This window comes from Notothenia rossii (genome assembly GCF_949606895.1).
Source record: "Notothenia rossii genome assembly, chromosome: 3".
Taxonomy (NCBI): domain Eukaryota; kingdom Metazoa; phylum Chordata; class Actinopteri; order Perciformes; family Nototheniidae; genus Notothenia; species Notothenia rossii.
The window spans coordinates 15203989-15220693 of NC_136901.1; the positions used below are offsets into that span (position 1 = coordinate 15203989).

General features: G+C 38.9%; 1 protein-coding gene across 1 annotated transcript; it reads left to right on the top strand.

Annotated features, from left to right (window-relative positions):
- Positions 1 to 2631: 2631 nt before the first annotated feature.
- On the top strand, positions 2632 to 16192 carry LOC307032819 (uncharacterized protein; the record flags this gene model as incomplete). Its single annotated transcript, XM_079671096.1, has 15 exons — positions 2632 to 2767; positions 3668 to 3810; positions 4912 to 5068; positions 6735 to 6927; positions 8052 to 8159; positions 8916 to 9023; positions 9779 to 9886; positions 10161 to 10280; positions 10418 to 10522; positions 10935 to 12894; positions 13161 to 13202; positions 14275 to 14385; positions 14858 to 14968; positions 15332 to 15442; positions 15927 to 16192. Exons 2-15 carry the CDS (start codon positions 3696 to 3698, stop codon positions 16190 to 16192), a joined length of 3615 nt encoding a protein of 1204 aa, XP_079527222.1. The 5' UTR covers positions 2632 to 2767; positions 3668 to 3695.
- Positions 16193 to 16705: the final 513 nt, after the last annotated feature.

Sequence of the window (16705 nt, forward strand, 5' to 3'; positions counted from 1 at the left end):
TGCATGTGGGTACATTATAGTTAAGACAAATACCATGAAATTCACAACGCAATGCAACGGTATCAATCAGTTCTCAAAGACTATATTTAAATAGCAGCAAATCATTGTTTATTTATTTCAATATATCTACCACTTCAAATCACACATTGATCTGTTAATTTTCAATGTATTTCAGTCCAACTTCAGATCACTAGAGACAAAAGCAAGCAGACACCCTCCGGGCCGCTGCTGCTCTCGAGAGGAAAAAGGGGGGGGGGAACTCTCACAGACAAATACTGACACCCCCTTCTCTCTCCCCCGCTGTAGATCTCAGCCTCTTTAGGAAAAGGGGGCTTCTTTCAACAATTAACACTTCTGCTATCATTTTATTCAATTTTTCTGCTTGAACCCACTGTCCTCGTAAGCTCTTAACTCACGCTCCTCTCGTTAAAATTCTCCCTTCATTATGACTTCGTATCTATTCATCTGACTTACTGTCTTTGAAATTTGCTCTTTTTTCTGAAGATCTTTAGTTTCGTCTACAATAATTGCAAACTGCCTGCTCTTTTTAACCTCTTGAATTATTTCTTCCTTAACCATTGCAGCCGAACATTCCAGTATCTAGTTTTGGATAATTTTACTGGTGTATGTTGCATTTTTAGCTTGCTTTTCAAGTCTTTTTTTAACCATAGGATCATGGTTTCCCAGCAAATCCAACATAGCTAAAAAAACACTTTTTTTTTCGGAGTCAGGATTCTCCCTGTGACCCCGCTGGGCTGTGTTTTCTGTGGCAGTTAGAATCAGCATCTCAGCTAGTGTTTTAATGTAGTTTTGATTTTCAATCACCTGTTTCTTATTTTGCTCATCCATTATTCCCATCATTGAGGTATTTCTGTCACTCATTTTCTTGTTTTCTCCCAATGCAAACATTGCATTTACATGGCTTTCAGATCGGGCATGAGAACAGAAACCACTGTCTTTCATTGTGGCCTTTTTCCAGTTACGATACCCGTCAATTGAGGTGAAAACGGTCTTGGGGGCATCAGGTAAAGAGAAATGTCTACAGGGGAAACAATACGCTGAATTATTGGACTGTGAGTACTCAAGTTATGAATGAGTTTTGTACAGTACCAGTCCGTTCTGAAGCTTCGTCTGGCTCCTCCCTGAAGGGTCTTGGGGAAACTCTCCCGTGTCGGCTGAGCTGGCTCCTCACACCTGGACTTGGATATGTCTAGAAAATGGGAGTAAAACATATTCAAACGGTAATAGAGCTTAACTGATTACACATTATAATCAACTAATTATAACACAGTTTGGGGCTGTCATTTATTCAATATGTGTTTAACCTACTGGCTGTGTTAATGCGTGCAGCACAACATTTTGGCCTGGGTGTGTATTGTTTTGGGTAATTTTTGAATTTCAACCTCATCTACTATAATAGGTCTAAAATACATTGTACACAAAATACTCACAATCTACCCTTTTCCTCATACTCAAAACTATCTAAGGAAAGCAAACATAATTTTTTTGAATTAATAATATATTTATTAGACTAGCCCTGTCTCTTAAATAAACTGTTTTGCAAAATGTCCTTTTGTGTGATTTTTGCATCTTATTCAGATGCATTATACTTTGTATTAACAATTTTCATACCATGCGGACCAACTCGACTGGCCGTTGGTTGCAAGGGCTTAGGAATATTCCTTTCCCCCTCACTGTCTGAGCTCTGCATGCCGTCTTGTTGTCACTCGCTCTCTCCGTCTTGCACCTTGTCTATGTGATGCTCTCCCTCTTCCGTCTCTTCTTCTCTGTTGTGTTCTCCTTCCTCCTCCTGTCCCTGTTCATCTTTGCCTTCTATCTCATCACTGACACTTTCCTGTTGTTGTTCTTCATCTCCTTCCACCTCCTCATGTCCCTGGTCATTTACCTTGTCACTTCCCTGTTGCTCAGCCTCACTTTCTATCCTCTGTGGTGAGAAAAAACTTGCAATGCCACGTTTCCTCTTCATTTCTATAAGATTCAAAGTCCATTTATTACGTTGTTTTCTTTTATATTACCAGTAATCATTATTAATAATGGTGTTCAAATTAAAATGCTGTTTGAGCAAATGCTTGTTGTTTTCCCACTTACTGTGTGCTTCAAACTCCAGCTTGTGGCCCAATCTTTGCTTGCAATCCAAACAGATTCCTGAAATAAGATTCAAAGTTATTATTGAAGAGCAGAATCGTTTAGCCTTGATCAGGTCGTACATCTTGCTAAATGATTGATAGGATTTTGGAAAATGGCTCTAAATAAGGTCTGTGGAAAACGAACCTGTTAGATAAATACACGTTTTCAGCCGGATAATATCCACATGTCTACCCTACTTTTATAATTTTTGAATTGATAGATTTATGATCGATATATTTTCATGATTTAGAAAATCATTAGAAAGTGGGCTTGGTGATTAACACGAACTGTAGCCTATATACTGCAAAAGCACTTTAATTAAATACAAAACATACAACATAAATAACCTGTGTTTATGCAATGTATTCATGTGCAATGCTCAAATTAGTGAAGTTTACACGGGGGGGGTGGGGGCAGCTCGGGGGATGAGAGGAGTGCATGCAGACACGTGATGTAAAGTCTTTTTTTTCGTCCAATCAGTGTCTGTAATGCTGCCGCCTCAATCTGTCTTTAAACCATGTTTAAAACACGTTTTAGTTAGATAGCATCAGTATTCACGGAGTTAACTAAGGGAGAAACGAAAATATTGTGGTGCCTCGTTTTACCGTGAGTGAAAACGGTAAGTTTATATTTGGTCGGTGAGGCTGTGACGTTAGGCTGCGGTGGGCAGGAGAGGTTTTATTTCCGGCAACTCCTGTGAATGAAAGGATTTGTCTCGCCTCGAAAATGAAACTTAATTTTGCATGACATTATCTGTATATTCTATGTGTTATTCACTGTTAAATACGGCGTGGTTTTTAATCACTTTTATTCGGAGAAAGTGACCTGACGGTGAAGTAAGCTAAGCTTGTGTTATTGGTTCGGGCATCTTCGTGAAGGAGGGAGGGGGAGGGGCACAGCATACACCCGCGAAAGTGAGTTGAGGGAAGAACTCGTTATGGCATCGGAGGGAGAAGGGGGAGGGGATTTAAGGCTTCAACTGTGCTTTATGTGAGCATTATGTGAGCATCTGCTCTAGTTGGTCTCAGAGCCCCATACATATAATGTATATATATTTTTAAACTGTATATATGTTTTTTTTAAATATATATATATAAATAAATGCATGTTTAAAATCTCAAAATAAAACTTGCACCAATGCAATTCAAATGATGCTGCAGAAAAATAACTGCTTGAATGCCCTGTTGAGAAGCTCAAGAGGGAGTTTCTCAGGACATCATGCAGTACAATCGAAAACTTTTAGTGCACCTATCGCTGTCATGTCGCACTTCTCTCCTTAAAAGTGGTGTAAATAAATGGATATTTTACCTTTTTTAGCAAAAGAACGTTAGCTAGCTATTACTTTTCTTATTAAATTAAGTTGGAATATTATTGGCTTCAATAAGTTATGTGACAATGGTTAGCATTAAACCTCAGAATAAATGAATTTACTGACACTGCTGTGCACCTGCAAACATTGAAATATCCTGAACAGGATCAGGGTGTGATTAATAATAAAGAGTGTTCTTCTGTCTAACAGGTGAGATGGCTGACCATTTAAAAAAACAATGCAGAGATCAGTGAGAAAGAGACGGCTTGGTCCTCAACAGGATGCTGAACAGCACATTAAGTTGAGGACTGACAAGGCTGGTCTTGAAGAGCATTTTATCGACCAGTTTAAAGGTAAGTGCTTACAATGTTGTATGTTTTTAAATGAACACAAGCAAATAGTGCAAATTAAATCACAATATCTTAATTCATAATCCCAACATTGCTTCCTTTGTTCATTTTAACTCCAAAAAGTTACTTCTTACTGGCAGTATTATAATTTAAATCAAAAATCTATGCAATTATTAAAAAGCAAATGTTGTTATATTTGGTAACATTTTCTAAACATTCCTTCATCGATAAATCCAATACTTCAAGGTTTTGTAATAAGCCACTTACAAAAGTATAACGCACGTTTTTAAAACAAAAGAAACACCATATGCCTGTTAGACATCTCCACAAAGGGCAGGCTGGGCATCATATCAATGGGCCACATGGAAGTTGAGCATGTTCATGTATAATAATACAAATAGTTACCCCAATAACTGTTTTAGTCGAAAAAAGTTATTAGTCTGAATACATAATATATAAGCATCTATAGGGACAATTGGGTTATTATTTATTATTTTTTAGTCTTCATTTTTTTACAACAGTTGTGATTTAAACATATCCCTCTATATTTAAATAAAACTTTTTTTGATAATCATTTTAATGTCATGTGTCTCAGAAACAGGTGAATATGTAAAAACATGCATTGTAACTTCCCACATGGCTGTAGTTTATTAATAATTATTTGTATTCAAATAAATGTTTAATCTGATTTCATTCTGCTCTAGCTGGGTTAAATATGGATTAACACAGACATATTCTCTATTTTACAAACATAAGAAGGTGCTACTTGTACATTGGCATGTCACACAATGTCTCCTGCGTTGTCTATTGCTGCTCTTAGTCTTTTGTATAATTTTGCATGGAAAACTATGTGGGAGAAGAGCAAATCTTAGTTTTGTAGTGCTGTGAATTACTTGAATTGGCTTATTGATAGAAAGATGAAAGAAGACTGAGGGGTTCTTGCCCTTTTCTCCAAAGTTGTCTTCAATACCATTAAAGTTAACTCTTGAGATTTGACCTCAATTCACATTGAGATCTCCCTTTTTTTAACTTGCAATATAATGGCTTCAAACTAAAAATATGTTTAAGTGAATCATGTAATAAAGATTTCTTCTTACTTTAAAGGTCGAGGTGTGTTTGCTGCTAAAGTTTTCACAAAAGGAGAGTTTGTGCTTGAGTACCGGGGCAAACTTTACAACCAGGATGATGTCAACACCAAAAACTACAGTGACACAGAAGCAACGTTCCTGTTTGATCTGAAATGGGATGGGAAATGTTTGTGGTAAGTCATAATAAATGCTATTGTTTGCTGTTGTAAAAATGCACTGCTCTTGTTAGAATCTCACATAAGAATAATCAATAATAGAATCTAGGGCTGCACGATATATCGTGTCGTGACGATAATCGCGATATTCAAATCGCAGGACGTGCAATATTAAGTAGGCAAATTAACTCAAACACGTCATGTTACAATTATTTTTGCTGCTTGCTACAAAAGGAAATCTCGCGCGGCTCTCATTTCAGGGGTACTTGAGTGAATGACATGCAGGCTCTGCATGCACAGCAAACCACCAATCACAATCATTCTTGATCAGAGGCCTGTACTACGAAGCCGGATCTTCGCTTAGCGAGCTAACTTCAGGGGAAACTCTGGGTTTCCGGTCCTACGACGCTGGTTCTCTTCTTATCGGGCTAGATCTCCATGGTAACTTATGCTGACAGCTCTGGACCAGGTTAGGTTCCAGGCTAGGAGATCAACTCGGTGAAAGCACTGCCTGCTGACCAATCAGAGCTCGTTGTGCGGAGGTTAAAGCGATCAAGTCATATTACAGGAGAAAAGAAATACAGAAAAGCTGCCTTTGCAGGAAAGACGGCCGGCAAAAATCACCGACTATGTGAACGTGAACATTAATAGAATATCACCTCCCATCTTCAGAGCAATCTGACTATTATAACATTAGTGTTAAGAAAGCTTAATTAAATATCTGCCACAACATAAGTAACCGGATCAGAGTAACATTAAGTACAGTCTGTGGCATATCACATCATAATGTATCATATATCTCCTTATCTGAGTCAGCTGAGCCGTATCTGGCCGTGCAACACTCACAGTGTCACATACTGTATGCAGAAGTATTATTTAAGTTGACGAAACACTCGAGACAAATGTAATTAAATTCAGATGGTGTCTTAGACGGGGCAGAGATATCATAAACCTGTTAATGTACGCATTCAAACACTTGTTCTGTTACCAGCTGTATTCACCTTGCAGGTGCAGCTATGTGGCTTTTATCCTGGATAAAGTGTTTAAGTCATGGATGTTTAAAGTTTAACTTCTTCATATGTCTAATATTATAGTTGACTTTTCATTAATGAAGTATGACGCTGCGCTGTCAGGACGCTTGTCCATGTTTGTGATTGGTCAAATGTTGCTAACCTCGCCCCTTTCATGTGAACGCGCACTCAGCCGGACAGAGAAACCCTGGCTTAACGAGTTGATAACCAGCGTCGTAGGACCGCTTAGCGAGAGCGTGTTTGTTTTGGATTAGGTAAGCCGGGTAACTCAAACATATCCAGGTTATGATGAACCGGCTTCGTAGTTCAGGCCTCTGATCACAGCAGGATAACCGAGCTTGCTCAGCTTGTTGCTCTTATAACTTAAGATCCAGAAGTCCGTGACTAAAATCCTTCATCCGGTTAAATATTGTTAAAATAATAATAATAAAATATTTTTCTTCAATTTCTGTACTTTTTTCATATCCCAGGGGAAAGAAATATCGCAATGTCAGTTTTTTCCAATATCGTGCAGCCCTAATATAACCTGACCTTGTCTGTCTAATCTATTTTTCTTCATGATTTTCTTTTAAATGTAACTGACAATGCTCCACACTATATCCAAACCAAGTATGCAAGTTCTACTACTAACATTCAATCTCTATTTATTTAAGTCTTGATGCATCGGTTGAAGACAAGTCACTGGGTAGGCTTGTAAACGATGACCACAAAACGCCCAACTGCAAGATGAGAACCATTGTCCTTGATGGGATGCCACATCTCTGCCTGTTTGCCCTTAGAGACATCGCCCCAGGGGAAGAAATATCCTACAATTATGGGGTTGCAGACTGGCCTTGGCGCAAACAGGTAAACATATAACTCAAAAGTAACACGTGATTTAACACATGTTTTTGTTTCCCTCCAAATAATTATAGTAACTAATTAATTTGTTGTTCGATTAACAAGTCATTTTAGATGGTTCAGATGTGGCAAACTATACTGGTATTGGAGAATTCATCAGATTTGCTATAAGTTTGGTCTCTCTATGAGCAAGTGGGGGAGTGATACTTTAATTGATGATGTATTTAATTAAAAGCAGAACTTGACAGATTTCACCTGACAACTTCCATGCCCTTGCTTGCTTTTCAGTTAGCTAATGTTTGCAGCTCATGAATATTACATTGCATTTAGCTGAGGCTTTTATCCAAAGCGACTTACAATAAGTGCGTTCGACCAGGAAGATACAAACTTGAAGAAAACAGAATCATATAAGTACATCAGGTTTCATAGAGCTAAAACATTTCAAGTGCTACTCAACTGGCTTTAGGTAAGCCAGCCCTTTATTAGTATATAAGTGCTTTGTTAGTAATTCTATCTCTCGAAGTGGAGTCTAAAGAGATGAGTTTTCAGTCTGCGCCGGAAGATGTGGAGGCTATCTGCTGTCCTGATTTCAATGGGGAGCTCATTCCACCATTTTGGATCCAGGATAGCAAACCCACGTGTTTCTGCTGATGGGAACTTGGGTCCCCCTCGCAGTGCGGGTGCAGCGAGCTGTTTGGCTGATGCAGAGCGGAGTGCACGTGCTGGGGTGTACGGTTTAACCATGTCCTGGATGTAGGAAGGGCCAGATCCATTTGCAGCATGGTACGCAAGTACCAGTGTCTTGAAGTGGATTCTAGCAGTTACCGGAAGCCAGTGAAGGGAGCGGAGGAGCGGCGTGGTGTGGGAGAATTTAGGAAGGTTGAAGACCAGACGAGCCGCTGCATTCTGGATGAGCTGCAGAGGTTGGAGGGCACATGCAGGTAGACCAGCCAGGAGGGAGTTGCAGTAGTCTAGGTGTGAGATGACGAGAGCCTGGACCAGAACCTGCATCGCTTTCTGGGTCAGGAGGGGACGTATCCTCCTGATGTTGTAAAGCGTGTATCTGCAGCAGCGGGTTATCTCAACATAAATGTTTACTATCTTCTTAGTGCATTCTTGTTTTATCTAAGTTCCAGGTGACGAATGAGCAGTATTATCCAGAGGCAGTTGAGGAGGAGAGCCCCCCCATAGAGTTGACTTCCCTCAAAACATCCACAACAGACCGTTCTTCTACCGAGGTAATTTAGTAATATAGAGGTGTCTCCACAATCTCATTATGTTGTGCCTTTCACTATGTAGTCCCCATACCAAGACAGGAACTTTCTTTTCGATCTCTTTTTCTGATACAGCTTTAATCCCGTTTCTAATTGGGTGATTTGGAACGATCTGACAGAGGAAACTGAATTGGTTTCATATTTTTAGACTACCCTTGGTGGGGACTTGTTACAGACACCTGTCACACACACTTGTTTCTAGTCTTGTCCTCATGGGGCCCTCCCGTTTGGTTTTAACTTGAAGTCATTTAAAAATATTTTGGCAATACCTTTAAGTGTCTAAACTCAAGTTGTTGTGGGCATATGTTTATACTATTTGAGCATAAGCATGTTTCAAACGGTGATCGTTTACCTTAGCCTTGATGGGACTTGTTGCATAAACCTGTCACACACACTTGTTTCCAGTCTTGTCCTCATGGGGCCCTCCCGTTTGGTTATAGCTTGAAGTGATTTCTAAATATTTGTGCAACACCTTTTAGTCTCTAAACTCAAGTTGTTGGAGGCATCATTCTACACCCTCTGAGCCTGTGCATGTTTGAAAGGGGTAATTTTAATGCAATCCATTGCAACCCCTTTATGATATGTTCAGACCACAGTAATGAATAATGCCAGGACTTTGCTTTGATTCAAATCTAGTTTCAGAAACAGTTTTTGATTTAGCTAACTGTGGTAACTCATGAATATTTACTATCTTCTTAGTGCATTCTTGTTTTATCTAAGTTCCAGTTGACGAATGAGCAGTATTATCCAGAGGCAGTTGAGGAGGAGAGCCCCCCCATAGAGTTGACTTCCCTCAAAACATCCACAACAGACCGTTCTTCTAGCGAGGTAATTTAGTAATATAGAGGTGTCTCCACAATCTCATTATGTTGTGCCTTTCACTATGTAGTCCCCATACCAAGACAGGAACTTTCTTTTCGATCTCTTTTGCTGATACAGCTTTAATCCCGTTTCTAATTGGGTGATTTGGAACGATCTGACAGAGGAAACTGAATTGGTTTCATATTTTTAGACTAGCCTTGGTGGGACTTGTTACAGACACCTGTCACACACACTTGTTTCTAGTCTTGTCCTCATGGGGCCCTCCCGTTTGGTTTTAACTTGAAGTCATTTAAAAATATTTTGGCAATACCTTTAAGTGTCTAAACTCAAGTTGTTGTGGGCATATGTTTATACTATTTGAGCATAAGCATGTTTCAAACGGTGATCGTTTACCTTAGCCTTGATGGGACTTGTTGCATAAACCTGTCACACACACTTGTTTCTAGTCTTGTCCTCATGGGGCCCTCCCGTTTGGTTATAGCTTGAAGTGATTTCTAAATATTTGTGCAACACCTTTTAGTCTCTAAACTCAAGTTGTTGGAGGCATCATTCTACACCCTCTGAGCCTGTGCATGTTTGAAAGGGGTAATTTTAATGCAATCCATTGCAACCCCTTTATGATATGTTCAGACCACAGTAATGAATAATGCCAGGACTTTGCTTTGATTCAAATCTAGTTTCAGAAACAGTTTTTGATTTAGCTAACTGTGGTAACTCATGAATATTTACTATCTTCTTAGTGCATTCTTGTTTTATCTAAGTTCCAGGTGACGAATGAGCAGTATTATCCAGAGGCAGTTGAGGAGGAGAGCCCCCCCATCGAGTTGACTTCCCTCAAAACATCCACAACAGACCGTTCTTCTACCGAGGTAATTCAGTAATATAGAGCTCTCTCCACAATCAGTTTTTTTTCTGTTAATCTACTTTTGTTCGGTAATGATTTCAAGTAATTTTAAAGATATGAAAAATATGGACAGATTTATGTATTATATTTTGAGACCCCTGTATTAGAACATGCCGTGCAATTTGTTTTAGCCAAAGGGCTGTTGCAGAAAGACATTTTACAGAAGGCAACCTATTAATGTCAATATATTACTTATTTACTATTTTAAGGCATACTGTTTTGTGTTTATTTCTATATAGCTTTTTACTGTCAGAGGGTACTCTCTAGTGGATTATCCTGACACTGATGAAGAGGATGAAGATTTTATTCCAAACTGTGATGAAGGCAATCCGAAGCTCAGGATAACAGAAGATGTTCTGGTAGGCTCAGATACTTTGAATGCAAGTTCATTTTTTTTCTCTGCACTGTTTCAAAGGTCCTCCCTTTACAGTTGAGTGTATTGTAATGCAAACATAAATAAATAAGTATTCAATGACAAACCTTTTTTGTTTTGCAGATGGATAGAGTTCCAGATTTTTCGAGTGATGAAGGTTCAGAGTGCCCTTCGACCTCAAAGTCTGAAAGAGCTCCCCTCAGGCAGAGAAGAGCCTGTTGCCGTCCAGTAAGCCACTTTTTACTCTTCCATGTTGTCACTTAAAGGGTAGCACCAACCAAAATCAACAACAGTTTCACTTATTAGAGTGCCAGGCATGCATATTGACAATGCATTTTAGGTAGTGCTTACATTTAAGTTGTAATTATGTTCAATGTTTTCAATACTAATTCCAAAAGTGTCTTTAAAGATGTGTTACTGGTTGTTGTCTTTTAAGATTTCATCTGAATTTGACACATCCAATTAGTTATGACAACATTTAATAGAATATTGAAATCTTAAACATGACTTCAACTCAAAGTATTCTGAATTTCAGCCAACCCTTCCTAATATGAATTAATGATAACAAGTGTAGTCAGTTCAAGCTATAATAAACAATAATTGTGAGGGCGAGTATTAACTATGTTTTTTTATTCTCAAGATTCAAACGGATCTTGCAGGGTCAGATGTATCTACGGCAGATAGCGAAGAAGAATACGTTCCAAGTCCCAGAGAAAGAGAAAGCACAGACAGTGAGGGCAACATTGAAATACCAATTGCCAAGAAGTCCAGTCAGTCATCCAGGGAAAGCAAAAACATTTCACATTGCAGAGCAGTAACTAAAGGGAACATGGAGCAGTCACATACAACAAACAAAACAAGTGACTCAATGCCCCCTGATAACGAGCCGGCCGTATTTGTGAATGCAGTAATGAAGACAGAGGATGGATCAAGAAAATATAATAAAAAACACCACTGCTATTATTGTGAACTACAAGTTCAAAAAATGTCCAGACACCTGGTACGTAAACACAACGATAAAGTAGAAGTTGGAAAAGCAATGAGTTTCCCAATAAAGTCCAAGGAAAGACGACTGCAATTAGATTTCATCAGAAATAAAGGGAACTTTGCACACAACAGTCAAGTTTTGGAAGACGGAGAAGGAAAACTTATTCCGTACAAGCAACCCCGCAGAAATACCGATGGAAAAGAATTTATGCATTGTATCTATTGCTATGGTTTGTTTTCAAGGAAGGTTTTGTGGCGCCATTTTCAATCCTGCAAATTCAAACCTGAAGGTAATAGATCTAAAGGCAGATCAAGAGTCCAAGCATTATGTGCTTTTGCTGAACCAGCTCCAGATGGATTTAGTGACGCATACTGGAAGTTCTTAAGTGATATGCATCAAGACAAGATTACGATTGCTGTGAAGGAAGACAGATTTATTCTACAGTTTGGTTACAGATTGTTTAAGAAAAATGAGAGGGTAACCAGCCAACTTCAACACATCCGACAAAAACTGAGGGAGCTGGGTCGACTGTTGCTGGCAGCTAAAGAAGTTACGACTGTGAAGAAGACAATCAAAGAACTTATTAAGCCTGACAGGTATGGTGATGTTGTAAATGCTGCAAGATGCCTCGCTGGTTTCAGTGATGACACTGGCAAATATCAACGTCCATCTCTTGCCCGCAAAGTTGGGCACAGCTTGCTTTCATTGGCCATGTTCCTCAAGTCTGAAGGGATGAAGTCCAACGATAAAGAAACTGCCAACGATGCTGAGGAATTTGCGCAGCTATACAAAGAAAGTTGGAAATTTGACATTGCAAGCCAAGCGCTAACTCAACTTGAACAGTCCAAGTGGAACTCTCCTCAACTCCTTCCATTCACAAAAGACGTCCAACATCTTCATTCTCATTTATCTGAGAAACAGCTTGAATGCGTGAAGGACCTAAAAGAAGAGGTATCGCCGTCTAACTGGAAAGACTTGGCCAAAGTCACCCTGGCTCAAGTGATCCTCTTCAACCGCCGGAGAGAAGGAGAAGTATCCAGAATGGCCGTTTCAGCGTATTTATCCAGAGACTTATCGGAAACGCATGAGGATGTAAACTTGGCACTAACAACACTAGAGCAGAAGCTTTGCAACCATTTTGTCCGTATAACCATAGTTGGAAAGAGAGGAAGAAAAGTTCCAGTACTCCTCACCCCGCTGATGAGGGAATCACTTGACACTCTGATTCAAAAGCGAGAAGAATGTGGGGTACTCAAAGAAAACGTCTTCTTGTTTGCGTTTCCAAATTCTGTCCATCACCTCAGGGGTTCTGATTGCTTGAGGCAGTTTGTGCATGAATGTAAAGATATCAAGAATCCAAAAGCGCTGACCTCAACGAAACTCAGGAAACACATTGCTACTCTTTCAACCGTTCTGAATCTCAAGACAACAGAACTTGACCAGTTAGCAGATTTCCTTGGGCATAACATCGAAGTCCACCGAAAGCACTACCGCCTTCCAGAAGGAACCCTCCAGCTTGCTAAAATAAGCAAGGTTCTGCTGGCATTGGAACAGGGACGAATAGGCGAATACAAAGGGATGAATCTGGATGAGATCCACATTGATGTGAACGGTATAATATCCAATATATATTTTGTTTTTTTAAATACAATTTAAAACGGGACATCATTGTCAACCTTTTTAAATCATACTCTTTCAGAATAAAAATACATTTCGTTTTTGGAGTTTGTTTTTAAAATGTAACTACAATATTTTATTCCAACTATTTGTATCCTTAGGTGAGCTGTTTATGTATTACTTTTCCAATCAGTTGATATTCATAGGTATATCACAAATGTTCAGCTTTTCAACTTATTAGTTCATTTTCTATCATTTCAGAAACTGTTGACATGGATGGCTGTTACCAAGAGGACATGGAAGGTATGTTAAGCCATTATAACAAAACACACAACATAACAACACACACCATTTAATGCAGAAGCAGTCCACTGCAGTGCATTACCTGACGGCTAGTCGAATACGGCATTTATCATTTGAAACTTGAGAATTGATTTGACATAAACAAATATGGGGTTGCCGTATTAAAAACCTGCCATCTCTGGGTTTTGCACATAGACATATTATATACGAACCAAGTCCGTGTTTCGCTGCATTCCTTGATTTCCAGTTATAACGCCGGACTCCGCCGCCCGGAGCTAACGGAGCCGCAGGCGGCTAGCTCCGTCCGCCGGGACGCACAGCACGACATTTTAATTGTCTGGTATTTGTAACAACATTCCCTAAAAGGCATAATCACCACAAAAACGCCTAAAGGGTCAAGTACAGTAACTACAACTAGCTAACGTTGTAGCCTAGCAGAGTGGACAAGTTGCTGTTAGCTGACAGTGAGGCACGTACCTGTCCATCAACGTGACCACGCCCTAATTTATGCAATAACTTTAAGACCTAATATAAATAAAAGGGTTGCGTTATAAAACAATTCACTCAACAATTAATAATCTTTCAGGTGGAATCTAACTATATCCCGAATAATTTGTATTGCATCCAGGGGTAGAAACATGTTTATTTCTGCTGTAAAGTTGGGCATTTTAACATGGGGGTCTATGGAAATTGCTCCTTTCTGCAGTCATCCCCCATCGGCCAATAGATTAACTGCATTTTGTGGCTCTTCCTTATTGGCCTCCCGGCTCTGCCCCAGAGTTTGCCGCTTGGTTTTGCACTACTATTTTGAGGGCTAGTCTGAGTCTGAAAAAGGAGGGAGGATTATATCCTTCATAGTTGACCACTATATCATGGAACAATGTAAGCTAAATCAAGATGAAAAAGTCATGTTTGATAAACCAAATGGTCTTGATCATGGCAATGTGATTGCTTTCACAATGACAGAAGATAATATGCATGATATTTATCCTAATTTGTCCTCTTTTACTGACAGCTACTGCATATTTTGAGTCCATATCTCTTGTCTGTAAAAACGATTTTCTGTATCTAGATGCCAGTATGCAGGAAGCTGAAGAGTCTGAAGGTGAGGCCAGCATGTCATCCCTTCAAGATGGTACAAGAAAGGTCCTGACGAAACACCAGAAGTCGGCTAAAAAGAGAGGTATATATTCATGCTAGAAATTCATTTAATGTATTCTCTGACAGTGCCTCAAGTTTAGCTATGTCACTGATCACCATGATGTTCACTTGAAAAGTACAAAAATGCATTTACTCATCAGAAAATAGCAAGATGGTCTCAATATAAATGTTGGTAAAAAAAAACTAAATTGAGTACTTCATGTTAGCACTGTAACTAAATATGCTGAATATATAGAAACCATAACCAATGAATCAAAACTCAAACCAAATAAAGATACTACTATATTTTGATTATAAGTAAAGGAACATCTGACATTACCAATCAAGCTATACTTCTTATTAGAAAACAATAATTATGTCATGGGGTTAACAAATAACTAGCACCAACAATGACAATGATCTTGATCCAAAGTCTTTTACAAACAACTACTCCATATTTAAAGTCTCCGTGTCTCTCTTTAATATATTTCTAATCAAATGTTTTCTTTATCCAGATGCCGTAATACAAGACACTGAAGAGTCGGAAGGTGAGGCCAGCATGTCATCCCTTCAAGATAGTACAAGAAAGGTCCTGACGAAACACCAGAAGTCGGCTAAAAAAAGAGGTATATATTCATGCTAGAAATTTATTTAATTTATTCTCTGACAGTGCCTCATCAAGTCTAGCTATGACAGTGATCACCATGATGTTCACTTTTTAGAAAGAGTTACCTGAAACCATAACCAAATGAATCAAAACTCAAACCAAATAAAGATACTACTATATTTTGATTATAAGTAAAGGACCATCTGACATTATCAATCAAGCTATACTTATTATTAGAAAACAATCATTCTGCCATGGGGTTAACAAATAACTAGCACCAACAATGATCTTGATCCAAAGACTTTTCCAAACAACTACTTCATATTTAAAGTCTCCGTGTCTCTCTTTAATATATTTCTAATCAAATGTTTTCTTTATCCAGATGCCGTAATACAAGACACTGAAGAGTCTGAAGGTGAGGCCAGCATGTCATCCTTTCAAGATAGTACAAGAAAGGTCCTGACGAAACACCAGAAGTCGGCCAAAAAGAGAGGTGAGATGAAAAGGGACTACAATGAGGGTTAGATTGTTTCCCTGTTTAATAGGTTGAAAAGAGAATAACGCAGAGTGATGAATCAGCAATGACCGTTTAAATAAATCCCTTTTTTATACAGTTTGACAAATCAAACATTTCATGAGAAATACCTTTTATTTTCTAATTCTGATAACAATACTGTAAAGTTTAAACCATATGACATATATTCATGCTAGCAATTTATTTAATTTATTCTCTGACAGTGCCTCATCAATTCTTGCTATGGATCAATGAATGTGAGACGTGTTCTGGAAGTAATATAGTCTGTGTTTACATTAGCATCGCTAACACTCAGAGCTAACCTGTACTGAGAGAGTATGTGTAAAGAAGCAGGAAATAAAAAGAAACTCACCTTGTGGTAAACCTCAGAGAGATTCATAACTGTATGATACTGAGTCTTAGGCTTCTTAAACCTATAACATGTTCTTTAATGTCCACCTAGGGAAAGAAATGGTTGTGAAGCGCATCTGGACATCTGAGGAAATTGCTGCTGTGGAACGACACTTGAGAAGATGGATATTTATGAATCAGGTTCCAGGAAAAGAGGCCTGTGAGGATTGCATCTCTGCCGAACCACAAGCCCTATCAAATAGGGACTGGAGAGCTGTTAAATATTACATCAAAAATAGAATATCTGCTCTCCGAAGGAAGTTGGTATTGTTAACTGTGTTCGTTATTCTCCCGACCAGGAGAGAAGCTTTAAAATAGGAGACTAAATGGAGTCTCTGTGAAAGTTCAATTGGGTACTTTAATTAAAAAAGGCGCGGTAGTGTTACAGACAGAATATTGTTCAGTCAGACAAACAGCTGTGATCCGCTCCTCGATAGGGAAGAGAAAGCGTGGATCTCTCCTCCGGTGGTTTATATATGGTGTGCTGGCTCCTCCCCGCCAGCCGGCTCGCCTCGTCTCCAATGTCCGTTATTGCATTTAAACAGAGGATAGGTTCTTTTCACATTCAATATATGCTTAACACACCGTTTCTCCTCATATTCTCTTTCATCACTTTTCATTTAACACATTCTAAACGCTGTAATCAATACTCTAAACAATACTTCTCGGCTCGTTTGGTTTCCGGTCATTCCGGATGTTGTCACATGCTACTCTCGTCTGTAAACAATGTATTCAAATAAACTGTACCTTCATTTAATATTCAGCATGGTAGTATCTCGACATCTATAGTTGTAGTGTTAAATCAGTAGGCTTCGGTTTGCACCACTCTAT